The sequence below is a fragment of the Guillardia theta genome (assembly GCF_000315625.1).
Source record: "Guillardia theta CCMP2712 unplaced genomic scaffold GUITHscaffold_124, whole genome shotgun sequence".
NCBI classification, from domain to species: Eukaryota; class Cryptophyceae; order Pyrenomonadales; family Geminigeraceae; genus Guillardia; species Guillardia theta.
This window is the reverse complement of record NW_005434550.1, coordinates 91,445-114,946: the sequence shown is the minus strand read 5'-3', so window position 1 is coordinate 114,946 and position 23,502 is coordinate 91,445. Positions and strand designations below refer to the sequence as shown.

At 56.0% G+C, this 23,502-nt stretch overlaps 8 protein-coding genes across 8 annotated transcripts; 3 read left to right on the top strand and 5 right to left on the bottom strand.

Moving 5' to 3' along the window:
• Positions 1-344: 344 nt before the first annotated feature.
• Positions 345-1,619, bottom strand: GUITHDRAFT_146395 (hypothetical protein; the record flags this gene model as incomplete). Its single annotated transcript, XM_005822489.1, has 4 exons — positions 345-536; positions 727-811; positions 969-1,426; positions 1,473-1,619. 4 exons carry the CDS (start codon positions 1,617-1,619, stop codon positions 345-347), a joined length of 882 nt encoding a protein of 293 aa, XP_005822546.1.
• Positions 1,620-1,852: 233 nt separating this feature from the next.
• Positions 1,853-3,602, bottom strand: GUITHDRAFT_155452 (Qc-snare). Its single transcript, XM_005822488.1, has 13 exons — positions 3,519-3,602; positions 3,346-3,468; positions 3,249-3,298; positions 3,148-3,201; positions 3,035-3,103; positions 2,898-2,980; positions 2,752-2,848; positions 2,656-2,700; positions 2,541-2,606; positions 2,410-2,497; positions 2,280-2,365; positions 2,168-2,234; positions 1,853-2,124 (listed from the first exon to the last, which is right to left on the bottom strand). The coding sequence occupies exons 2-13, from the start codon at positions 3,368-3,370 to the stop codon at positions 2,024-2,026; spliced, it is 831 nt and encodes a 276-aa protein (XP_005822545.1). The 5' UTR covers positions 3,371-3,468; positions 3,519-3,602; the 3' UTR covers positions 1,853-2,023.
• A 225-nt stretch (positions 3,603-3,827) lies between these two features.
• On the top strand, positions 3,828-12,026 carry GUITHDRAFT_118270 (hypothetical protein; the record flags this gene model as incomplete). Its single annotated transcript, XM_005822487.1, has 22 exons — positions 3,828-4,117; positions 4,162-4,521; positions 4,574-4,752; positions 4,803-4,896; positions 4,942-4,997; positions 5,045-5,103; positions 5,148-5,228; positions 5,274-5,338; positions 5,389-5,459; positions 5,646-5,815; positions 5,862-5,915; positions 5,961-6,052; positions 6,105-6,172; positions 6,414-6,496; positions 6,968-7,088; positions 7,217-7,437; positions 7,587-7,686; positions 7,975-8,045; positions 8,290-8,335; positions 8,379-8,499; positions 8,700-11,875; positions 11,935-12,026. The coding sequence occupies 22 exons, from the start codon at positions 3,828-3,830 to the stop codon at positions 12,024-12,026; spliced, it is 5,670 nt and encodes a 1,889-aa protein (XP_005822544.1).
• A 780-nt stretch (positions 12,027-12,806) lies between these two features.
• Positions 12,807-16,019, top strand: GUITHDRAFT_155451 (hypothetical protein). Its single transcript, XM_005822486.1, has 24 exons — positions 12,807-12,906; positions 13,156-13,206; positions 13,259-13,267; positions 13,351-13,399; positions 13,453-13,519; positions 13,568-13,593; positions 13,639-13,725; positions 13,770-13,819; positions 13,871-14,005; positions 14,101-14,144; positions 14,196-14,238; positions 14,393-14,457; positions 14,511-14,576; positions 14,619-14,696; positions 14,745-14,773; positions 14,826-14,880; positions 14,983-15,036; positions 15,089-15,150; positions 15,310-15,363; positions 15,410-15,438; positions 15,566-15,624; positions 15,664-15,744; positions 15,789-15,835; positions 15,881-16,019. Exons 1-24 carry the CDS (start codon positions 12,816-12,818, stop codon positions 15,999-16,001), a joined length of 1,452 nt encoding a protein of 483 aa, XP_005822543.1. The 5' UTR covers positions 12,807-12,815; the 3' UTR covers positions 16,002-16,019.
• A 171-nt stretch (positions 16,020-16,190) lies between these two features.
• GUITHDRAFT_118268 (hypothetical protein) lies at positions 16,191-16,585 on the bottom strand (the record flags this gene model as incomplete). Its single annotated transcript, XM_005822485.1, has 4 exons — positions 16,191-16,248; positions 16,302-16,396; positions 16,442-16,505; positions 16,554-16,585. 4 exons carry the CDS (start codon positions 16,583-16,585, stop codon positions 16,191-16,193), a joined length of 249 nt encoding a protein of 82 aa, XP_005822542.1.
• A 584-nt stretch (positions 16,586-17,169) lies between these two features.
• GUITHDRAFT_146391 (hypothetical protein) lies at positions 17,170-18,349 on the top strand (the record flags this gene model as incomplete). Its single annotated transcript, XM_005822484.1, has 4 exons — positions 17,170-17,718; positions 17,765-17,851; positions 18,000-18,084; positions 18,138-18,349. The coding sequence occupies 4 exons, from the start codon at positions 17,170-17,172 to the stop codon at positions 18,347-18,349; spliced, it is 933 nt and encodes a 310-aa protein (XP_005822541.1).
• A 1,145-nt stretch (positions 18,350-19,494) lies between these two features.
• Positions 19,495-19,737, bottom strand: GUITHDRAFT_42180 (hypothetical protein; the record flags this gene model as incomplete). Its single annotated transcript, XM_005822483.1, has 1 exon — positions 19,495-19,737. A coding segment is annotated over one exon (243 nt), but the record flags the coding sequence as incomplete, so codon positions are not given.
• Positions 19,738-22,076: 2,339 nt separating this feature from the next.
• On the bottom strand, positions 22,077-22,673 carry GUITHDRAFT_155450 (hypothetical protein). Its single transcript, XM_005822482.1, has 2 exons — positions 22,354-22,673; positions 22,077-22,291 (listed from the first exon to the last, which is right to left on the bottom strand). The coding sequence occupies exons 1-2, from the start codon at positions 22,630-22,632 to the stop codon at positions 22,169-22,171; spliced, it is 402 nt and encodes a 133-aa protein (XP_005822539.1). The 5' UTR covers positions 22,633-22,673; the 3' UTR covers positions 22,077-22,168.
• Positions 22,674-23,502: the final 829 nt, after the last annotated feature.

Here is a 23,502-nt window from a genome sequence, read left to right as displayed (position 1 = left end):
CAAACCCCTCCTCCTCCTCCTCCTTCCCTCCTCCTCCTCCTCCCTTACACGTTCCCCTCCCCTCCCCTCTTATTCGTCCACCGCCTTCCATTATCCCTCATCATCTTGTGTTGCACTCTCCCTTTCTTCTCCCCGCGTCTCACTGCATTGCTCAAGCTCCCTTCCTCTCATCATCCACATGTGAACTCCTTCCTGGACTCCCCTCTCTGTTCCACCATTTCTCGTGCCTCTTTCCTTCCTCCCGTTCCTCCAGCTCCCCTCCCCCCGTCTCCTCCTCCTCCTCCTCCTCCTCCTCCTCCTCCTCCTCCTCCTCCTCCTCCTCCTCCTCCTCCTCTTGACTCCATTCACTTGAACAAGAGCCGGGGAGCGACAACCATGAAGCTTGTCAGCCATGCCGACAGGGCGCAGCGAGGGACGAGACCGACGTAGAGGCCGTGCGGCCCCTCCTTCTCCACCACCTTCCTCATCGTATCCAGCGTGCTCTCCTTGCTCCCTCCTAGCAGCACCTGATCTCTCTGCTGCCGGATCCTCGCGATCTGCGACCCGTCATGCCCGAGGCCGAGGAGGTGAGGAGGGAGGGAGGAGGAGAAGGGAGCGGAGGAGGAAAGAGACGAGCGAGGAGGAAAAATGCCGGAGGAAGAGTGGGAGGAAAGAACAGCGAAAGTACGGGAAGGGAGGAGTAGGAGGAAAGGGAGGAAAGAGGGGGAGGAGAAGGCAGAGTAAGACCTCAAACGGATGATTCCAGCATGCTAGTACACCTCCAATCACCCCGCTTCCTATCTCCAGCGCTGCTCCTTTGCCTACACCTTGTCTACGGGGGATGTGAGAAAAGTGATGCTGAACAGCATCGTTCGTGGAGGGAGGAGGAGGGAGGAGGAGGAAGGAGGAGGGGAGATGCTCGGGGAGAAGGCGCAGTGCAGGAGGGGACCTCTTCAACCAGTTTCTCGCTAGTCCGGTCAGACCCTCACGCGATGCCCTGTGACAGTCTCTCATCTTCCTCTTCCTCCTCCCCTCCCCTCTCGAACCAGTTCGTTGCTTCTCGTAGAGCAAGAGATCCTCCTCCCGTGTACAGCTCAAGGAAGTTTCGCTTCCCCTCCGCAACGTCCCTCAGAGTCGTCAGCGCCGGCTTCCCAGTCGTGGCAGTCGTGAGGACGAGCATGGTGGTGGGAGCGAGGACGAGACATGATCCGATTCCTCCTGCTATCCCTGCGATCCCTCCTATAGCCGACTCGGCTAGCGGCACTCGAGCTTGCACCAGCGCTGCCCTCATCCCCTCCTTAGTCGCCATGAGCGCGGCCCCACACAGCGATCCCTCGATAAGCTTCGCGGGCAGACCCGCCCAGTAAGCTCCGAGCCCCCCCTGCTGCTGGTAGACAGCCTTGAGAGCCTGTAGCGCAGACTCCTCGGGGTGCCGGATGCTCCTCGTCTGCCTACTCGTCAGACCTTCACTTCACTCCCTCCCTTCTGCACACCTTCCAGTGGTCGAGAGGAAGCCCGCCTGTCAGATCGGCTGTGATGCGGAGCACGGCTCCTCGAGCGAGGGCTCGAGCGGTGGAGGGCAGGAGAGTCGTCGCTCCTCCTGCTCCCTGCGGACACAGCAGGCACATGGCCATCGCCATGCGGAATCGCCCGACCAGCATGACGGCCCCCCAGATCCTTGTTAGGGGAAAGGACCCGGAGGGATACCAAGAGAATAGGGGGTAGGGGTAGTAAGTTTACTGCGATACGCTCCTCTCGGGTGAAGTGGACTAAGGAAAGATGTAGAGAGGGGTTGAGACGATCGCAACGAGTGGAGGAAGAGAGGGGCATCGGGAAGAAATGTTGAGACACGAAAGGACGATCAAGAATGATTGAGAGATAAATGAAGGAGAAGACAACCAAGAGCTTCTGCCTTCATGTATTAGATTCTACGAGACGACCAAGAGCTTCTGCCTTCATGTATTAGATTCTAGGAGACGACCAAGAGCTTCTGCCTTCATGTACTAGGTTCCAGAAGACAACCAAGAGCTTCTGCCTTCATGTACTAGGTTCCAGATGCATTCCTAAGTGCCTGGAAGATGAAAAGAGCCAGGGATAGAAGGATGAAGGAGAGGATTATGTTGATGAAAAACCGCGATGCACCGCCTGCGATCTCGTTATGCAAGTACGAGGAAACTCTCGTCCCCACCAGCTTGTTTGAGAACATTGTGCATCTTCCTGTTCATGTTCGTCAACTGGTTCTCAGCGTTGTCCGCCTGCAAGCAGCGTTCAGAGGGAGGAGGAGGGAGAACATCGGTCACCTTGATAGCTATCTCGTCGATCATGACCGCCTGCACGCGAACTTCGTTGTGGATGTCGGTGGCGATGGCACGAAGTCTCTGAAGGCCTTCAACAGCATCAGCACGACTGTCACGACAGGATTCCAGTCACCGGCAGCGATGGAGTCCAGGCTGCCATCCAGCTCCTCGTCTCGTTGGTTGACATGGATGAGACGCTCGCGCAAGGAGTCGTCGATCTCCTGCTCGAGGGTGACTGACCGGGATGTGGCACATGGGAGGTACGATGCGGGTGTTGCTGTCGACCCGGCTGTTGGGACCGTGATGGAGTGAGTGAAACAGCTTCTCGTCCTGAGGGAGAAGTCAGTCATATGTCTCGGATCTCTAGGGAGAAGCTCACTTTCGTGCTTTTCTTCACACTCGTAGAGCCAGCTTCCTTCTCGCGCTGAGAATCATCGTCAGGCCAACCATGGAGGACCACGACAGCAGCAGCTACCTTGATGCAGATGTCGATGTTCTTGAGTATGGCGTGAACCTCGTGGCTCATTTCACTGTCGCTTCCCTTGTATGAGTTGGCATGAATCTTTTCCAGCCTGTGAGAGAACGTGTAAGAACAACTGCGCTCTTACTGGACTCCATCACTTCTCCGCTTTCATGGCCAGCTCGTTGAGATCGCGTCGTACTGCTGCTGCCGCCGCAATGCCATCGACCGATCTATTCTTTCCCTGCAGAGACATGGGCAGTCAGAGAGTGTAGTAGAACAGCATGTCTTCAACAACCTGAGCGAAGAGCTCGTCTCTTCTGTGAACACTCCTTCTTAGCAACTCGATCTGATCGATGCAGTCGGACTGGCTATCAAGTCAGAGAGGTCCACGGGATTGTACAAGGATGCCTGAGCGATTTGGAGAGGGCTTCTTTCGTCACGTTTGCTGCCTGTAAGTTCGCTCTACCAAAGGTGCGTAAGTTTGGCCATGATCGATCTTCCTTGTTTACCACTCCATCCGAGATTTCTACATGAATATCTTCCAGTCTTCGAATTAAACCTTTTCATATACTTCAACGTTCCCATGAAGTTTCATAAGGAATTTACCATCGATTGTGTGGTATGTTGCCATCTCCAAATGAGTGAAAAGAGCGATTCGTGCGCAATTGGACGGAAAGAGGTCGTTTCATAAACAACGAGCAAACCGTTGGACAAGCATTCAGACGGCAGCTTCAGATCAAGTACGGGTAAGTATCGAGCAAGATCAAGCTAGTCCTCACCTTCACCTGCTTTTCTTCCCCGTTTCATCGCATGCTCTCCATACTCCCTCCCTCCCTCCTGCACCATGCCCCCTGCATTGCCGCAACGACGGTGCTTCACCTGTCACCTAAATTACCACTGGTAACCTGACCAGAATGATGCACGAATATAACGGATACTATAACGATCAGGTACAAAACAGAAGTTTCGTTTAACCGCTCTGTAACGGTCCTGGTAAAGCTCTGAGAATGAGAGAAGGGGCCTGAGAAATGCGAAGCTCGAGGAGGAGGCGAGTCGAGGGCGAAGGCGAGGACCCAGGTGAGACAGATATGCTGAGACATAACGATACTGACGAGGAGGAGGAGGTGGAGAAGGAGGAGGACAAGGACAAGGACAAGGAGCAGCAGCAGAAAGAAATCGGAACGAGTAACGCCGGCAAAGGCGCAATGGTCAGACGGGCAGGCGATGGCAGGAAGTGGAGGTCCTGGTTTTCAAGATTATCTATCTCGGAGCGAGTAGAAGTGCTTACTATCAGGAACGAACGATGGATCTCAACTGTGATGGCCATGGCGAGCGAGGAGGTGAACTTTCGCCTATCGAGATCGAGAGCTGCGGCACAGTAAGGCTAGTGTGGGGTGTTATGATATGCTTACCTGAGTTCAGATCGCTCAAGTGCTGTCGCTTTGCCTTCACTGACGATGACGTCACTGATGCTGTTAACGATCACCCTCGCGGAAGGAAAGCAAACCCGTCGAGACCAGACGACAAGACCATGGACATGTTGAGAGAAGAGTTGCTGAGAGCGGGAGGAAGCTCTGAAGCAGTAGACAAGCTCTTGAAGAAGATTGCAGGCAAGAAGAGCATCCGCGATGGCGAACCGCCAGATCAAAACGAAGATCCCTGCAAGAAAGCAGACGTCCGTCAGTTCGTCACGGTCCGCACAGACCCTGAGGAGCGGGAAGGAAGAACGAGAGCGCATGTTGTGCTGTCCGACCATCTTGATAGGAAGATGTCTCTGTCAAGGTGAGACTTGCTGTGGCGTTGGTTGCCAGACGCTCACGTTGAGTACTCACAGTCTCCTCCTCTCTCACCTGCATGTTGTGCACGAAGACGGCAAACCTACTTCCCTCAAGCCCGACCAGGAGCTGGTGCAGGACCTCAACACGTTCTGGGAGATGACGCGAGTAATCACGAATGGAGGGTTCCTCAGCAGGCTGCAGGATGCTGACGTGAGAGCTTCGGACAGCAGCACAGGTTTCCCTACCCCCCCCCCCCCCCCAGTGCAATCACACTTGTCAAAGCAGAGGTTTGGAAGGAAGCCGAATGGCTGTGCCAGTCTGGGAAGGAGATCTCGACGTGTTGTCCGAGTGAATGTCTGAAGTTGTGCTCCTTCACCTGGTATCGTTGTGCTCGACACTGTGAACGACTCTGATCTCCGAGCAGTGCTGAGCTTGTGTGCTCGACTTTCGAAGGGAGGATGAGGGCGGCAGAGGCAGAGGGTGAGAAGAGAGAATTCGTGAAGACAGCTCGTCTGAAATGTTTGCAGGGAGAGGCAATGGAGCGAGAGATGATCATGTGATTGGGATCGGGTCGATTGTGTGTCATGTGACTTGGCCCAGTCGTCTCCGATCCATCGGTGGTGGCACCAGATTCCTCGGCAGCTGAAGATGTTTCATCTGGTCAAGTCACTCGTGCGAGCGAGCGATGAGCTTCAACAGACTAGTTCCAACGTGAGAGAAGGATGCAACGTGATGATCTTGACTCCTTCTGTTCAGAAACAGGCCCCTGGTGGCTTTCCCGAGGACTTGAATGCGCTGATAACGCTACGGCAAATTTGCCAGTATGTCTTGTATGTATGAGGAGAGATTGAAGGACTAACTGCGCCATCAGTTTTGCCTCTCACTTCGACAAATCCCAACGGAGAAATTCTCCCTTGAGATGTCAACTACAGGCTGATTTTGGTACTTGATCTTTGCCAACCCCCCACTTCTCATTCCTTCTCTGATTCTCTCCTCCTGTTCTTTATCACCATCATCTCCTCCATCAACATCACTATCGACCTTCTCCGTTGTCCTCAGCATACTCCCCATTTTCCCCCTCATTTGCAACATTGGCAAATTATTGCTCACTTTGTGCTTTTGCTGCAGACGCAACAGACGATGCTTGTTGGTTTTCATCTTTCCGAGGGTTTTGTCCAGACGCGAGCACTCGCGTCGACTTGTGTCATGACTCAGCCTGTCTCTTCTCCTCCTCTTCTCCTCTCCTCGCTCCGCCGCCGCCCCCTTACCGCAGGATGATGCACTGGATCCTTCATGAGGTATGAAAACTCCCAGTTGGTTGGAGATTTCTCAGCTAGAGCGCAGTTGAAGGAGAGTTTTGCCCGGCACAACGAGAAGCTGATCACGGAGATACAGCATGTGATGCTGGAACTGACATGCTGAGAGGAGCTGACACGTGAGCAGCGAGAGCAGGAGGAGGAAGAGAGCAGCAAGATGCGCAAGAAGGAGGCGAACAGGAAGAAGAAGGAGAAGGAGAAGGAGAGGAAGGCCAGGAGGTTGAGAGCTCGATCTTTTGAAAATTCCTGCAAGAGCTCAACAATTTCTCAGGCGAGCTGAAGCAGCTAAGGAGGAGGAAGCTGCGCTGGAAACCTCTCAACCATCTTTGTTTGCATTTCGTGACTTGAAGTTTGACAGGCGCGGGAGCAAGAGATGATGATGGAACGAGAGGTCAGCCACGGACAAGAAGCCTTCTCTCCTCTGCCAACTTCTGCCTCCCTCTCCCTCTCCCTCTCCCTCTCCCTCTCCCTCTCCCTCTCCCTCTCCCTCTCCCTCTCCCTCTCCCTCTCCCTCTCCCTCTCCCCTTCCCCTCGTCCTCCAATTTGATGCATGAAATTGACTTCATGCTGCCTCAGAAAGCGCGCAAGAGCGACAAGAGGAGAGCGAAATGGCGAATGCTTACTTCGCTCATCATCCAAAAGACGATCGACGATGAGATGGAGGTGAACTTTGACGCTCCTGCTCCTCCGTCGACTCCTCCTCCTCCTCCTCCTCCTCCTCCTCCTCCTCCTCCTCCTCCTCCTCCTCCTCCTCCTCCTCCTCCTCCTCCTCCTCCTCCTCCTCCTCTTTCTCCTTCTCCTCCTGATCTTCGTCCTTGCTTTTGCTATTTCGCCTGTTCCAATGATTCCGGATCAGATGCGTCGGTGCGTTTCCAACATCGTACAAGAGGTAGAAGCTCCTTCAGTCGTTTGCCTCGTTCATTTGCCTCTAGCTCGTTAGGAAATCTGTCAGCATAGCTACCAGCAGGAAGTCTCATAGAGAGAAGGTATCCCTTCTCCTCTCCCCTTCGCCACATCTGTCTCTCTCTCTTCGTCTTCACGATTCTTCTCCTCCCCCTGTCCCTCCTCTTTCCCGTATCGCTTCTGACTTATTATTGCTCCCCTCTCCCCTCTCCCCTCCTTTTGCTCATTCAGGAGTCGAGGAGGAGGAAAAAACCTTCGGACTGGTCCTTCCCCGACAGCCCTTTCCTCAACGGACGATTCTCCTCCACCCCTGGCGCCTTCAGCCGCTCAAGCAGCAGCAGCAGCTCTCCAGGTGACCCCCTCCTGCTCCTCCTGCCCTCCTTGACCCCTCCTGGTTCTCCCGCCTTTCTTGACCCCTCCTGCTTCTCCCGCCTTTCTTGACCCCTCCTGCTCCTTCTGTTCCCGATTACCCTCCTGCAGGGGCCAGCAACTTCTTCCTCCCCTTCTCCTTCTCCTCGGAACCTGAGGGCTACCTACGAAGCCAGTGGGGCAACGCGTTCCTGCTGCAGGCCGACGTGATGGAGCAGGACGCACAGCTCAAGTTTCCTCCCTCCTCGCGCTACAGCCGCAGCGGCTTCATGGCAGGAAAGACAAACTTCAGCGACCCGTTCTTGCAGCAGACTTGTGGGCACCCGCTGCATGTGAGCTGAGGGAGGGAGGAGAGGGGGAAGGGGAAGGGAACATGGAGAGAGGGGAGGAGGAAGCTAGGAGGGGCAAGGGGGTGCGGAGGAGAGGAGGGATGGGGCACGAGGGGGAGAGGAAGAAACTGAGACTGACTTTGAGTTGTCAGTGCTGCAGCATGCATGCCGGCATGTTCCCCAGCAGTCACGGGAGCAGCATGTTCAGCGACTTTCCTCTCTTCCTCGACGAGCGCCAGCACGCGGCGCCCGGTCGCTGCCCCCCGGAAGGAGCCAGCAGGGAAGCTCAGATAGAGATGCCGCCCCACCCCACCCCCACCAAGAGAAATCAGATGCACCACATGAATGCTGGTAGACAACTCTGCTTACCCCTCCCTCCTACCTCTCCAGTCCTCCTCCTCTAGCTCCCATGGCCCCTCCCTCCTACCTCTCCAGTCCTCCTCCTCTAGCTCCCCTTGCCCCTCCCTCTTCTCTGCAACCTCCTCGTCCCTATTCCCTTGTGTCCCGACCATGTTGGTCTGGCTCTGACTCGGCGATCAGACGGCAAGGTGGGATGGAAGATGCAGTTCAATCCCAACTCTCAAGCCTTCTTTGGGGGTCGATCCGACCTGGTGCGCTTCGACTCAACTCCTCATTCTTTTGTTCCTGCCTCTATCCCCTGATTCTCATCTGCCTCCTCCTCCTCCTCTTTTTCCTCCTCCTCCACCACCACCACCACCACCTCACCACCTCACCACCTCACCTCCCCACCACCACCACCACCACCTCCTCCTCCTCCTCCTCACTTCCTCATCTTCACTTCCTCCTTCCTAACTTCCCTGTCCTCTTGCCGTCCTGCTCTAATATTGCCTAAAGGGACAGCTGAATAATTTCTTCATTCCCTCCAGCAGGCCGTATGACGGTAAGTCTTCCATGTCCTCCTCCTCCTCTCACTATGGCAGCAGAGGCAGAGAAGGTCTCTCCTCCTGGCAGCGACGGGTCTCGACGGGAGGCGAAACATCCGAACCAGCAGTTCCCCAGCAGCAAGTTTGCCGACTCGCAGATGTTTGACTATCTGCCGCCGAGGTGAGAGATGCCATGGAAGTGAGCAAGGAGAGAGGAGGACAGGAAGGAAGTAGGGGGAGGGGCAGAAGGAGAGGGGACGGGAGGGGGCAGGGAGTAGGAGAAAATAGCGAGGACAATGTTGCGAGAGGAGCGCGAGGACGAGGAAAGGAGGACAAGGACAAGGACAAGGAGGATGATGGGGAGGATGACACATTTTGTAGGATGTATTCAGAGGAGGAGATGGTTGAAAGCACTTTCCCTCCCCTCGACCTCTCCGCCGGCAGCTCGATGCTCTCGACTCCAGATCAGTCTCCTTCCCTTCGGAACGCCAACTTCTCCTGGAACTCTCCCTCCCTCACATCCTTCGGCCGCGCAGGAATGGTTCCGCACTGCCCGCAAACTCCGAGCCTCTCGTCCTCGGAACCGTTCGGGGAGGGTCAGCAGGAGCTGAGCTTCTTCTTCGACTCGCACAACGTCGAGCAACTGTGCGCCTCCTCGGACTCGTCGATCCGCACCAGCGTCACCCCCGACAGCATGCTGAGGATGGAGGGATCGCGGCAGGAGTGGAAGGAGACGTCATGCTCTCCATTCACCCAGCAGGAGGTGAACTTGCCAGGAGGGAGTCCAGGAGAACCCCCGGAGGGCGCGAAGCTCCAAGAGGAGGGGAACCCAAACCATGGTGGGCTGAACTGCGAGAACCCCAAGGTGAGGACGGACGGCATGAAAGCCTGCTCCTCCTCTCCTCCTCCCTCCTCCTCTCCCCTCCGCTGCTTCTATCCCAACCAAGCTATCCCCTCCTACTCAAAGTTCAATCTCATAGAGCCCAGCTGCCGCATGCTCGGCAAGTTTGTGATGGGCGGGTACTCGAACTTCGAGCACGTGGACGAGACGCGGTCGGAGCCCGGGGACTGGTGGGTCAAGGGGGAGGGAGTCTTCTCCATCGACGAGGAGGGCATGGACGCCGGGACCGTGTCAGACTCGGAGGCTGAGAGCCAGAGCTTCCCGCACTTCAACGAGGTCGCGGGAAGGAGGAGAAAGCGGCAGAGGGCGGACAGCAACCTGGTCCTCAAGGAGGAGGCTCACCCTAGGAGGACCAGATTGGTCAGCCGGTTCTCGACCAGGCAGGTAGCGAGCGGCGTGGGGATGGTAGGGTCTCTGCAGGAAGAAACTGTCCCCGAGGGCGAGGTGTACGGGGCGGAGGCAGAGGCGAAACTTGCGGGGAAGGGGAGGAAGGCAGAGCACGCGCAGGGGACAGACTCCCCGGCTACTCCTCGAGCTGAGGGGCGCCAGCGAAGTGCGGGAGACGGCTCGAGCCCGATGGAAGTGTTCACCTTCCGAGGCAGCGAGGAGGAGGGGAGGAGCTGCTCGGTCAACAGGACGCACCGGACGCGATCTCGCTCGCTCTCTCGCAACGGCGGGCGGGGGCTGTACATGGAGCGAGGAAGAAGTTCGACATACGCGACGTACCTCCGGCATCCTCTCCTCGACTTCCCTCCGACCTCTCACCGGCCGATGGCATGGCAGCATCCCCTGCTCGACCTCCCCAGCGCTTTCAACATGCAGGACGCGGCGCGACGCCTGATGGGGGCGTGGAAGGACATGGACCTGACGCAACAGCTGGGGGATGAGGTGGGCCTCCGGCGGAGCATGAGCGAGAGGACGCTGCTGTCGTCGGGCAACATGGACGGGAGGATGCGAGCTCTTGCTCGTGCTCGGTCACAACCGTCGTCTCCACTCTCCATCCCCCTCGCGAGCCCCATGGACTTTCATGCTCCTCCCAAGCAGGGAGTCTCCCACTTGAGCCTGCCGATGGAGCAGACGATGCCTGCAGGCATCCCCATCCTGCCCGACGGTCGCCGGCAAAACAGGAGGGGCTTCATACAGCCAGGAGCTCATCCCGTCAGCGTTCGCTCCTCAGCCGCCCACCTGCGCGGCATGGCGTCGGAGCCGCGGCAGAGGGACGTCAAGGGTCGCTTGCCCCTCAACGTGGGCGACATCCTCCCGGGCCATCTGATCCAGCGGCTGCAGGACGAGAACGAGTCCCTCAGGAAGTCCGTCCAGCGACTAACCACGGAGCTCTGCGCCTCCACCAACGTCGTCAAGGAGCTGTCGGCCGTGCTCAGCCCAGCCGCCAAGAAGCCCAGTGAGCAGGAGACAGGCGAAGCGCAAGAGGCGGCGAAGACCCAAGCGAAAGAGACGGAGCAGGGGGAGGAGGCGGTTTCCTCTAGCCAGCAGACCATCGCTAAGACGCTGCAGACGCTGGGGCGGGAGCTGATGCACGCCATGCTGGACTCAGACATGCTGCTCTTCTCCCGCCGGATCCAGTCGGAGCTGGACAGACGCTCTCACTACCGGCTGTGCGCCATTGCTAAGATCCAGTCGGCCGCCTCCTCCCTCTGGCCTCGCGCTCAGTGCAAAATCTTCGGGTCTGTGGCGACGAGCCTGTCGGTCCCGACGAGTGACGTGGACATCATCGTGTGCTTGCCCAAGGTGATGTCGAGGGAGTCGGAGCCCTCGCTCGCTCGCGCCGGAGTCATGGAGGGCAGGCGGGTGATCAAGGGGACCCTGCAGGCAAACCTGGCGCAGGTGCTCGCCAACGCCGACTGGATTCAGAGCGAAACCCTCAAGACGATCGAGAACGCCGTCGTCCCCGTCATCACCTTCAGCACGAAGCCGATGAGCCTCTTCCTCGATCCCTCCCAACACAAGGCCAGCGAGGAGGAGGAGAAGATCAGTGTAATCAGGCTCGACGTGACGTTCGAGGGCCCTGATCATCGAGGGCTGCCAGCAGTGAGGCTGGTGCAGTCGCTGGTTCAAGACTTCCCGGCCCTCAAGCACCTCTTCTTCGTCGTCAAGTCCCTCCTCTCTGACAAGGGCCTTGACAACCCCTACACTGGAGGGCTGACCTCCTTCGGCCTCGTCCTCCTCGTCACCCGCTACCTCCAGCACTCCAACCAGAGCAAGAAGGCGCAGGGCGTCAGGATGGAGCCGAACCTGGGAGCCGAGCTCTCCGGCTTCCTGGACTTTTACGGCAACCGGTTTGACCCGCGGTCAACCGGCATCACCATCGGCTCGGAGGCCGAGTTCGCCCTGCACGGGTCTCGCAAGCTCATCGGGCGATTCCTCCGAAGGGACCAGCCCTTCCGGAGCGAAGTATCGCGACCGGCGACAGGAGGGAGGGTAGTGAAGACTTCCAACGGCAGGAGGATGAGCATCGAGGACTCCACCCCCTCGAACGAGCGGTCGGAGTCGCTGACGGCGCAGGAGCGGCGGTACCATCTCGACCCGCTCTACATCGAAAACCCGCTGGACTCGCAGAGCAACGTCACTCGCAACTGCTTCCGCATCTACCGCATCCAGCGCGCTTTCTCTGACGCTCTCATCAACCTGCGCAATGGTGAGTTCCCTCAGTGAATAAGTTGCCCCGGCCCCGGCTGACGCGGCTGGTCCTGGCAGGTGTCCTGGCGACTCCACCCAGCAACGACGGGAGGAGGAGGGGAGGAATGAGGATTCTGGACGCCATCATCAACTGCCCCGACGTCTCTTGACAGGCTCTCACCTGATAGTTGATGTTGTACTATTCTTGTGACTCTGATGTAACATAGCGCAAAGTTGAACATAGCGCAAAGTTGAACATAACTCAGTCGACGGTGTCCCGTGTACTGGGACTCAGCCACGCCGCTCAGCGGCTACTACCGTACTAGTAGGCACTAGTACCCCCGGCCCCCGCCGGGCCGATCGGCTAGCCTTGAACTCGCGAGTTACCCCCCGGCACCCGCTAGTTACCCACCGGCGTCCGTTGCCCACCGGACCCGGGGGCCCATCGGCGGGCCACACACTGATAGCCTGGCACGGGCCCGGCCCCGGGCCTGCCGGGCCCGGCCGGCACTTCAAGCGCCGCGCCGCCGGCGCGCGGCGGCCGGCGAGTCTAACTAGTAAAGCCCTCATCCCCCATATGCCCTTCATCAAATGTTGAGCCAAAAACAAAGCGAAGTAGAGGAGGGCTTATTGGGGGTGGGGTAGGGCAACATTGTAAACATCCCAGGTGGGTACTCAAGAAGAGCGTAGAATACGGGGGTAGGTGGTTGTGAGATCGGACTTCCAGGTGGGTGGTCTTTCATCTCAAAATTTGATCTCGAGGCCGCTAACTAGAGCAACTGATACTCAAGGGGTGGGTGTGAAGTCCTCTGTCAGGTAGGGGAGGTAAAAGGAGAGCTGTGTTTGAGTCTGTTAGAGAGGTGGGTGGGGTGATCTGATAGACACAAGGGGAGGTAGGGTTAATTCTTGGCGCAGTGCTGGGTGGGTGGTCGGCCATGGGTGAAGATGGGTTGGACGGCATGCAGGGGCAGGGGCAAGCGCAGGGGCAACAACAGCACCAGCACCAGCACCAACAGCACCAGCAACAGCACCAGCACCAGCATCAACCAGGTTCTCTCTCTTACTATGCTTCTTTGCTCTTCCATAGTATTCTGAGGATGCTACACCATGTTGTCTGAAAGATTCAGAGTGGCATATGTTTCGAAAATGTGTGACATGCGAGGAGAATTGAACGTTGAGGAAAGAGAAGAGGTCTTTTAAGAGGGTTTGTATAGAGAAGACAGAGTATTTGGGAAGCATCATTAGATTGTGGAGCGAGATGTTCCTTAGATTGAGAGATGTCTAAAAGATTGCTTTCAGCTTCGATGAACCTCTTGCGAAGGATCTACGGCGCACAGTCGGAATCTGCAGGTGACTTGATAATTCATCACTCTTAGAGTAACTGATTCTGTTTTGCAAACAGCTCAGCAAGGTAAGAGGGAAATTATTGGCATCCAGAACTTCGTGCAGCTCAAAGCATGTCGGGCAGACAAACTCTGAACATGTGTTCCCCAGGCGCAGATCTTATGGAGTCAGGGAGGCTTCATGAGACCAGCTCTTCAAGGTTGTACCTGCATCACTGACAATGCTCTCATGCACTCACATGATGGTCGTCAGGATGGAGGCGCATGCTCATCACAACGTGCGGGACAGGTTTCAAGAGCGTTTGGCAGAGCTAGTGCCGGTGTGTTCGTGAGCATGGAGGGAGACGATCCGTTGACATTTGGAGCAGATGGACTGGATCATGAATACCCAGAGGTCCCTCCTCCCCTTCGACTCCCTCACTCTCTCATCTCCGTCCAGGGAGATCGAGCGACTGCAGCCACGAAGCTCCCCAGGCGACGGAGGCTCAGGCAGTCAGCCGATGGCATCGCAAACTTCTTCAGCCGGGTAGTTGCAAGGAGAAGGAGGAGGAGAAGCTGAGAGAAGAGCAGGGATCTCATCATGACGGAAGTGAGAATCACTGGGAACGGAAGCCCCTCAGGTTGTGCGCGAACAGCACGAGGCTGTGAGGAAGGATGAGCGAATGTTCTAGATGCCAACATGGAGCTTCCTCTCCTGCAAGAATCGCGACAAGCTGACCTGGAACGAGGAAGCGATGACTTCGGTTTGCCTCGTGCAGCAAACGAGTCGACCTCCAACGGTTCTCCTCGAGTGGACATGTATCCAGGTAAGGTGTGCAAGGAATGTTTTTTTAAGATAAGCGGAGTGGATGGCTGATGATGTTGGACGTGTGAATTTCTGACTTTGGCATTCATTTGACAGCAATCCATTCGTTTGCTCGTTGGTTGGAGAGTGCATTTCCCTTCGTGAGTACCCGGAGGAAACGAGAGGAATGGCGTGACGGGATTTGCCGACAGACTCTCCTGTTGATCTGCGTGTTCATCTACGAACACAGCAGAGGTGATAATTATATTCTTGCTCTGGCTCTCTTCGACTGCGATCTTACTTTTTCCGCCTCCCCCCTCTCTCTCTCTCTCTCTGTCTCTCTCTCTGTCTCTCCCTCCCTCCCTCCCTCCCTCCCTCCCTCTCTCGCTCTCTGCGTATCCACGAACAGGAATTCTTGTCTTCCTGTGGTTGTCGATTTTCCTGTCGCAGGCCAATGAGATCATGAGGAAGCAAGTGAGATTTTTTGTTTGTAGCGCACCTGTGATGATAGTTTGACATGGTATCAGGTATCGCTCAAGGAAAACAGAAACCTTCATGTGCTGAGCTTCTTGGTCTGGTTCATCGTCGTGCAGGTACACATAGACGAACGTCCCTGCCTTGTGAGCAGCTGGCAGGCCTATGCTGTCTATTTCCTCTTCGGCACCGAGTCTCTATGGCGCAATTTTGTGTTCCTGTCCTTCAGTTTTGATCAGGTTGATCCTGTAGGATGTTGAAGGCTCGGCGACTGATCGGCTTTGCAGAAAGAGGTTCTGGGCTTCTTCGACCTCTTGTAGGAGTATCTCGTGCGCTGCCTTGGAGTTACTCACGTGCTGTGCCTGCAGGTGGATCGTCACTCTCGATGATCTTCTTGCTCGCCATGCGGGGATGCTGATCAAGGTGAGGGCGACAGGGGAAGGGAGGGGGGGGCGGGAGGAAGGAGAGGAATGGAGGGGAGGAAGAGAAGATGCTGTCAAGGAGGAGCATGTGAGAAGCGTGTAGGCCATCTCCCTGATGGTGGTGGGAGGCTCTGTCCAACACCAGAGGACTTCTCAGGTCAGTCTGTCAATGAGACAGTCAGGATGGTGTTGACTGGTCCTTGCATCAGCTCATGAACGTGGAAGAGTGTTTGGTCTCGCTCTATCGCGACCTCATCCCCATCCCCATCTGGTGTGCGACCTTGAATCGTCGATTCATCGGCTCCTCCCTTACCGGCTACCTCATCTCGTTCACCCTCTCTCATTACTTCATCTTCTCTCCCATCCCCTCCTCCATCTTCCTGCCCGCGTCTATTCCTTCCATGTCTCTTCTGACCACGTTGCTTCCCAGGCTTCAGTTCCTTACCCACTGGCCAACGGGTCTCTACCTTCCAGGAGTTGTCCGGTAGAGAAGTTTCTCTCTTTCTCCAGCATTTCTCATGGCTCTGCAGGGGCTGCTACCTCACCCTCAAGCTAACCTGTAGGGACCCACCGCCTCCTCTCTCACCCTTGCTCTCCTCCTCCTCTGCTGATCCACAACCCCCTCCTCCTGCTCGTGATGCTTCTCTTCCCACGAATGAGCTCCTCACTTCCTGCCTCTCCCGCAGCTGTCGTCGACAAGATTCAGTGTCTCCGATCCGCCATCCAGGCCTTCATCTTCCATCAGGTTGTCCTCCTTCCCTCACCTCTCCCTGACCTCCTCCAGACGCCCTACGGTCGCTACGTGCGAGCTGACGAGCTCACGGGGGACCCTCAGGAAGACATCTGCACCATCTGCCACGACCCGGTGAGAGCCGATCGCATCCTCCTGCGGCGCTGACGGGCCTGCAGCTCTCCTCCCCCGTCCGAGTGCGATGCGGGCACATCTTCTGCGAGGAGTACTTGCAACCTCCTCTCCTCCTCCTCCCCTTATGGCATGGCAGGTGTGTCCATCAATGGCTGCAACGGGAGAGGACGTGTCCCCTCTGCCGCTCCATCGTGCGCAATGCGAGGCAGCGGCTGCGGACTGATGGGTCGACGTCGATCCTCCCTGTAATCTTTTAACATGTACAAGTAACAAGCAACCCACACATGCGCGTGTCTTCATTGAAACAGCAAACACTCTTCTTCCTCCCTTCGGCTTGCAAGGAGTGAAGGGCGAAAGATCTGATGGACTTGTCTCCTACTCTACAAGTTATTTATCACTTCATGCTTGTGAAGCAGCCAAAGCTTCGCTTCTCTGATGTTCTCAGGTTAACCAGCGTTGTCGAAACATCCGTACTCGTGACATCGGATCACAAACACTTGGTTCCTGCAGCAACAAACCGTCAGCCCGTCCATCCCTCCATCAGCCTCCTCGTCCACCTCGTCTTGGATGGCTCCTTGCCCTGGTGGCTCCTGACGTACTGCAGCACAGCATTCTCCCCGTTGATCGCAATCCGCGGCTCGCGCATGGACATCTGCATGGCGATAAGTTTGACATGGAGTGAACCAGAAGGTCTCACAAGGTTGGATGTCAACATCCCACGAGCTTCACCTGCGTCAAGAGCATCAATCACCATGCTCGAGCTGAACAGCAGCATGAGAGCCATCACTTGGACTTATCCGCCTCCACACTCTTGCCTCCACAGCTCCACACTCGCTCCCATGAAACTACTCCTCCACTTCCGCTCCAGCCCCTCTGCGACTCCGCACCTCCCCACCAACCCTTCTACTCGCATGCCGCTCCTCCCCTCCCATCCTGCTGCTCTCTTCCCCGCCATTCTGATCACCCTCCTGTCTCCCTGCTCCTCTTCAAACTTCTTCTTCTCCTCCTCCTCCCCCTCCCCCTCCCCTCCCCCTGTTCTTATGCCGATGGCAACTCTTCGCATTTTCACCCTCGTCCCCGTTCATACTTCCGATCACCCCTACCCCCTCTCTAATATCACCCTACCCTCCATCTTGATACTATAAGCATGGCAATACCTACCCTGCCTTTCTCACCACCACCCTTCACGGTAGTGTATCCGAGATGTACCTTGTCGCCTACCCCTACCCCCGTAATCATAGGCTTTTCACCCCTCCATAACAATCAAGAGGGGAAAATATGCAAGATGCTTCGAAAATGAAGGCGAAGAGAGGAAGAGAGAGAGGAAGAGAGAGAGGAGGATACAACAAGATGAGATTCCAGCACAGGTTCTCAACCTACACCTCAACAAGATAACTGTGAGGATCGAGCAAGCAAAGATAGAGGATGCTGAGCGAAGGAGTGGCGCAAGAAGCGGAGGTGAAGAGCTGGTCACAAGAAGACGAGCTAGAGGATCAGCTGCTCTTCGACGATCTCTTTCCTACACGACCAGGAAGAGACCATTCTCGTATCCTCCTTGACCTGGGAGAGGTCAGAGGGGAGCGACAGAAGGGGCATCATTGGGGTGATGAAGACATGGAAGAAGATTTTATCCGCCTCTGCTCTGCTTCCATGGCGAAATGGCGCTTGCTCGAAGATTCCCGCACTCATCATGATGCGCAGAGCTCGAGCTGGGGACCTGAAGCACAGGACCTTGCGCAGCTGACGCACGCTGCGCTGGCGACGGAGGTGCTGAAGCGAGAAAGCGGGAGAAAGAAAGACCTGGAAAAGCGACACCCACATGACGCCCATGAGCTGGAGGCCTGGCGGGAGTTGGCAGGCGAGCATGAGCAAGAAGAGCTGGAAGTGCTCAAAGACAGCAGGCAGAGAAGCTTGCTAGGAGGCAACTTAGACTACGAGAAGCTGTACTTGATGCCGCAATGCACCTACTCAAAGGTGCTTGACGAGACTGAGGGTCTGTCGAGAACTGAACGGCTGGCAGGTCTACGTGGGGAGGTTCAAGGGGAAGGAATCCAAGACGGTTGCGATCAGAGAGTTGGACCTGCAAGAATACTGGGTTGACCACAAGGTTGAACAACAAAGTGACATGAGATGTTGGGGTTGACTGGTTGGTACAGAAACTCAGACACGTGCTGCAAGAGATGAGAACGATGCGGCACCCGAACCTCGTGGGTCTGTCTTGACCTCTCGCGGCATGTGACGTTGGCACGTGACAGGTCAGGTGCTACGGCGGCAGCTATTCGCGACAAGAGCAGGTGGTCGTGGTGGTCGATGAACTGATGGACGCGGGATCTCTACAAGGTTTGTAGACATCCCTGTGTTCCCCCTCAGTCACGTCCATGTCTCACTGCCAGGTCTGATCGCCTACCTGTGGCATGAGCGACAGAAGACATGGCAAGAGGAGGAGCGTCTCATGGAGGAAACCGCCATCCGGAAAATCATGGCAGCGATCCTTCATGGGCTGAATCATCTCCATTCCAACGGCATCGTCCATGGAAGATTGAAGGTCAGGCAAACGCTGCGACTTTCTTCAGAACTGATCTTGCTCTTTTCTCCCCCATCGTAATCGTCTTCCTCTCCCTCTTCTTCATCTTCCTCATCGTTACAATGGTTTGCTTCGTACTCCCCTGCCCCTCCTCTCCTGCTTCTTCTGCGTCCTGTCGTCCTCGTTCTTGCTGCCTCCCCTTCTCTTTCACCTCGCAGCCATCAAAAATACTCTTGACATGTGCAGGACAAGTCAAGATCGGAGGCTTTGGATACGCTCAGGTCGCTCATCAACGTTTTCGACATGATCGGAATTGATCTGACGTGCACAGCTGGTGAGGAGGAGGAGAGAAGAGAAGCTGCTGGAGAGCAACAGGAAGTTCATGGCGCCCGAAGTTCTCAACGGTCAAGAGTCTTCCTCCTCGTCCGACATGTGGTCCCTCGGCTGCATCGTCTACTTCTTGAGCGCTGCTTCCTTTCCGTCTGTACAAGTCTGTCAGGTTGGCGGAGGAGAGGGGCGGAAGGCAGGTGAGAGAGGGTGAGAGGTGGTCAGGACCGTCAGCTCGATCGCTCGCGCTGCCATGACATGTCGATGAGGGACGTGGCATTGAATCTCTTCCTGCACGTGAGACCCCAGCAGAGGTTCGTTGCTTCTGAGGCTGCTCGCCGGAACTGATGGCAGGAGGCAGGAAGACAGCAGGAGAAGCTTTGGGCCTGATGAGCGTGGGGGTTTCGTTGCGTGGATGACAGGAGGAAGTGAAAAGAGACTCTTCAAGTCTTCACTTGACTGGTGGAATATTTCTCTTTCCTCGCCCTCTCCGCCTCTTCTCTTCGCTTTTTCTTCTGTAGCTCCTTCCGCATCTCATCCTTTCGCCTCTGGTAGTCCTTCCAATACCTCGCGATCTTCTTCTGTGCAGTCTCTGCCCGCAACCTTGTCTCTAGCTCGCTCATCGCCTTGTGCTCCATCCTCGACCGCAGGCGACGCAGGCGAGCCTCCTCTTGCTCGGCGAGAAAACGTTGAGGGTCAACATGCGACAACTTCGCGTGAGCCTTGAACGTCTCAGCGATCATGATTCTCCTCCTCGTCATGTAGTCTTGCGCGTCAGCCGCTCGTCCTCCCCCCACGTCAGACACCAGCATGAGCACATCTTCGGAGCTCCGCTTCTCCTCTTCCTGCGAGGGGGTCGGGCCGAGGGGTCTGAGGGCGTTGAGGAGGAGGCTTCTGTCGGGATGGAGGTGAGTGAGAGGAACGGACCCGTCCAAGGTCTCTTGCATGAAGTTTCCTCCTGCTCGCAGCAGGTAGTTGAGCAGTGGCAGGTTCCTTGCTTGTGACGCGACATGCATGGGGCTGCGTCCTTGCGCATTGGAGGTGTTGGGGTCAGCCTTCTCGTCTAGCAGGAAACGAGCCACGTCATTGTGCTCGTGCTTGCATGCCAGGAAGAGAGCGGTCTCCTCGTTCTTGCCCTCCTTCACCTCCAGGAACCACCTCTTCCAGCTCTCCGTGCCCATCTGAAGCAGCACCTTGACACACTGCAAGTGAGCGTTGGCAGCTGACAGGTGCCTGCAGCATAACTTCAGACGTCTCCCTCCTCCTCCCCTTCTCTCACAGCGCTGTTTCTCCTCTCGAGTTCCTCTCGTCGAGTCGCCGAGCTCTAAATCCGCAGCGATACGCGCTCTCTCCCTGCTCTCGCTTCAGCATGTCTCTTTCTTCCTCGATCGCTTGATGGTCGGGGATGTCATGCGGCTGCTTCACGTGCTCTAAGATGGCTCTCAGGATCTTGACAGCTGCGTCAAGGCGGGCGGGCGGAGGAGGACAAACTGACCTCGTCGTGTCCCTCCCTTGCCGCGTAGTGCAAGGCGCTCTCGAAGGCGAACCTAGGCTCCAAAGTCAACGTCCTCTCCTCCTACTAGCGCTGCCACCCTTCGATCGCCAGCGGATCAGCCTTGCCTTTGATGAGAGTGCGAACTAGGAGCTCATTGCCCGTGAGACAAGCTCTAGAGAGATTGTCAGCCCTTCAGGTCAACCTCTCTCCTGTCTCCTGTCTCCTGTCTCCTGTCTCCTGTCTCCTGTCTCCTGTCTCCTGTCTCCTCTCTCCTCTCTCTCTGACCTGTGTAATGCTGTGATCCCATGCTCCTCCTGTGCCTGAGCGTTCGCTCCTCGCTTCAGCAAAGCCTCGACAGCCTCCAGTTGATTCGCTTGGCTGGCCAGAGTGAGCGCCGTTTGACCTACCCCGTTCTTGATCTGCAACTCACTTACAAGAATATGCAGAAGGTGGATGACAAGTGACAGAGTGCAGGATAACCAGAAGAGAGAAGAGAAGGGAGGAAAAGAAACAAGGAGAAGTGAGGAGGAGCAAGGAGAAGAAAGGAGAAGGAGCAGGGAGCAGGAGAGGCGAGGGAGTGGACCTCAAGGTCGGCTCTCTTATCATGGAGGTAGTGGACGATGTGCGCGAAGCCTCTTTTAGCTGCATAGTGCCTGGGACCGATGGAGTGAGACTAGCACACGGCATGACATGCTCACATCGCCGTCATGTGCTGAATGTCCAACGCGTTCACGTCTTCGGACAGCTCCTCTACACTGTACCTTGCGACACTTGTGGGCTGCTCTTCTTGCTTGCCTCCTCTCCTCTTACCTGATCTGCTCCAACGCTCCTCGTCGCGCGTACGCATGCAGAGCGACAGCCATGCTTTTAACGGCAGCAACAGAAACCAAGGAAGCAGAGAGGGGAACAACTGTATACTTGCGAAGAGCAGCAAGAGTTTGGATACAGACGTGAACAAACAGGCAGACTTACAGACGGACAGGTTGTGAGTTAGAGGGAGAGGAAGTGAGGAAGCGTAACATCACCGTAAGAGGGCGGTAAGGAGGGAGTCATGCAAGGAGGACGGAGAGCAAGAGAGGGCAAAGAAGCGGTGAAGGAGAGGGTGAGAGAGGAGAGAGACGAGGAGGAGACCAGAGGCAGAAGCTGGCAGATCGTGGATGGGGAGCTGAGGAGGGCAGGGATGGCGAGATGTCTAGGGAGGTTGCAGGAGGTCCGGAGGAGGGAATTTTCAGTCACTTGGATTTGGACGGGATGAAGGAGAGGGAGGGGAATCGAGAGAGTAAGATTGCAAGAAGAAGACACAGGCAAGATGCGCTGAGAGATCGAAGTTGGAACAGCAGATGATGTACGACACGTGCAGCATTGTCTTCAAGTCAAAGAAGATTGCAGTGGACTGCAGTGGATTTACCATCAGATTAGAGCAAGCTGAAACAAAAGCAATCAGATTGTGATGATAGCTTGTTCCACACATGACACTTGTTATGAATTTCTGGCTTGCACGCTCGCTCAGCAAGAAATCATTTGGATTTGGACGAGACGGCGGAAGACTTTGAATCTCACACGAACTGCTTAGATCAGCCGACTGTTGATTCTCGATGATGGAGCAAGTGACATGCTACAACAGGAGTAATAAAGATCTCGTCACTGTAATCTCGTCTCCTGAAACTCAACCATTTCTGTCTCGATCTCCTATCGTCCCCTAATTCACCATGTCGATTTTCCTCTCCCCCTACTCCTTTCGCCTTCTAAGAATCCAATCTTTCCTCCATAACTCTACTCCTGCCTCCTCAACTTCCTCACTCTCATCACCATAGCATGTTTACTTCCTATATCCTGGTTTCCTCCAACTTGTCTGCGTCAGACAGTACCCATTGACATCCATCTCGCCTTTTAATCAACCCTTCAGCTGGCGGCTTCCTTCCTCCCCCGCCGCTGGTAGTCAGGATGCCGCACAGGGCAAGGCAGGGAGGTTTCAAATCAGCATATCTCTGGCACCCTTTCCTTTAATCGCTCAACCCCTTCATACCATCTCGTTAGATCTCATTTCATACCTGCGGGGACTTTTTCACCGCTCCCCCTCACTCGAATGCAGGAGTGCCCTCTGTAACGCCCTTGAAGAAAGGCAGGTGCAAGATAGCGATTGTGAATGGAAGAGCCTTATATATCAGGTTGCCTGTGTTGTCAAGCACAAAATCTCTCAACTGAAAAGCAACACGTAGAGGTCAGGTAGATGCTACTCACAGCAAGCTCAAGAAAAACTTACGTTGACGAATGCTCCACAGAACCTGTCCTTGACAGATACCAGAAGCTCCATGGGATCAAGGAGGATGACCTTCGATTTAAACTTTTGATACTCATCTTTGTGGTCGATTTTGGGGACTTTTGCCAGCATTTCCCTCTTCTCCTTTGGATCCAACACAATCTTCTCCTCCTCAACCATTTTCTTGGTTTCCTTCAGGCCTGCCAGCTGCGCAATACTTCCGCCCCTCAAGCACAGTGAATGTTGAACACTTTCGCCCAGTCCCACTGCACATGGCGTCATCGCCATTAGCAGCATCCCCGCCATTATCCACTTCAATACCCCGGCCACCATCGTCGCGTAAAGATTGACCACATCCCCCCACATCTTGTTTTCTCTCAGCTGCAGTCACGCTGTCTCTCACGGGCCTCCGCCGGCGGCCCGGGCCCGTTACTGGGCCGGCGGCCCGGCGCCGGCAGCCCGGGCCGGACCGAGCTCTGAGCCACGGTGGCACAGGCCGGGCTCGGCGGCGGCGACCAGGGTCGGCCCCGGAACTTCACTTGAGTCTTTACTCAAAGTTAAGTCAAAGTTCAGTACCAGGACAATGACCTTTCGCCTTGGAGTTCCCAGCGGCCTGATGACCAGTCATCGGATGCGTGAGCCTACCCTACCCCATCTCAGTCAGTACCATACCCCCTGGTTTCGTTGTCCGTCAGGCAGCTTGGCAGTGGTAGTCCGCATGATGGCCGGGGGTCCTGCCTGCGATCGGATAGTAGGGCCCGAGAAACCCTACCCTTGAGTCAAGGAGCCAAGATTGGGAATAGTACCGGTGGTCCTCCAACAGACCTCTCGACGGTTTCAGATCATTTTCAGTACCCCAACGGGTGTATATTCCCAAGCGGATACACCCACCGTCGATGGAGCTCTGCTAGGGGGGGTGGCAGGCTGAGGGTCCTTCGGGTGGCTGAGGGGTAGAATCCTGAGGGGGGTCCATATGGGCCTCATAGTTATCCAAGGGATCCCTTCGACCAACCCCTACCTCGGATGTGAATATGATGCTAGGATACGGACCCTACCCCACAGTCCATCGTTCTACCAACCACCCCCACCCTGGACCATATGGACAGCAGGAACCCCGACTTCCTCCATCTCGCCTCTTCTCACGGTCCTCGG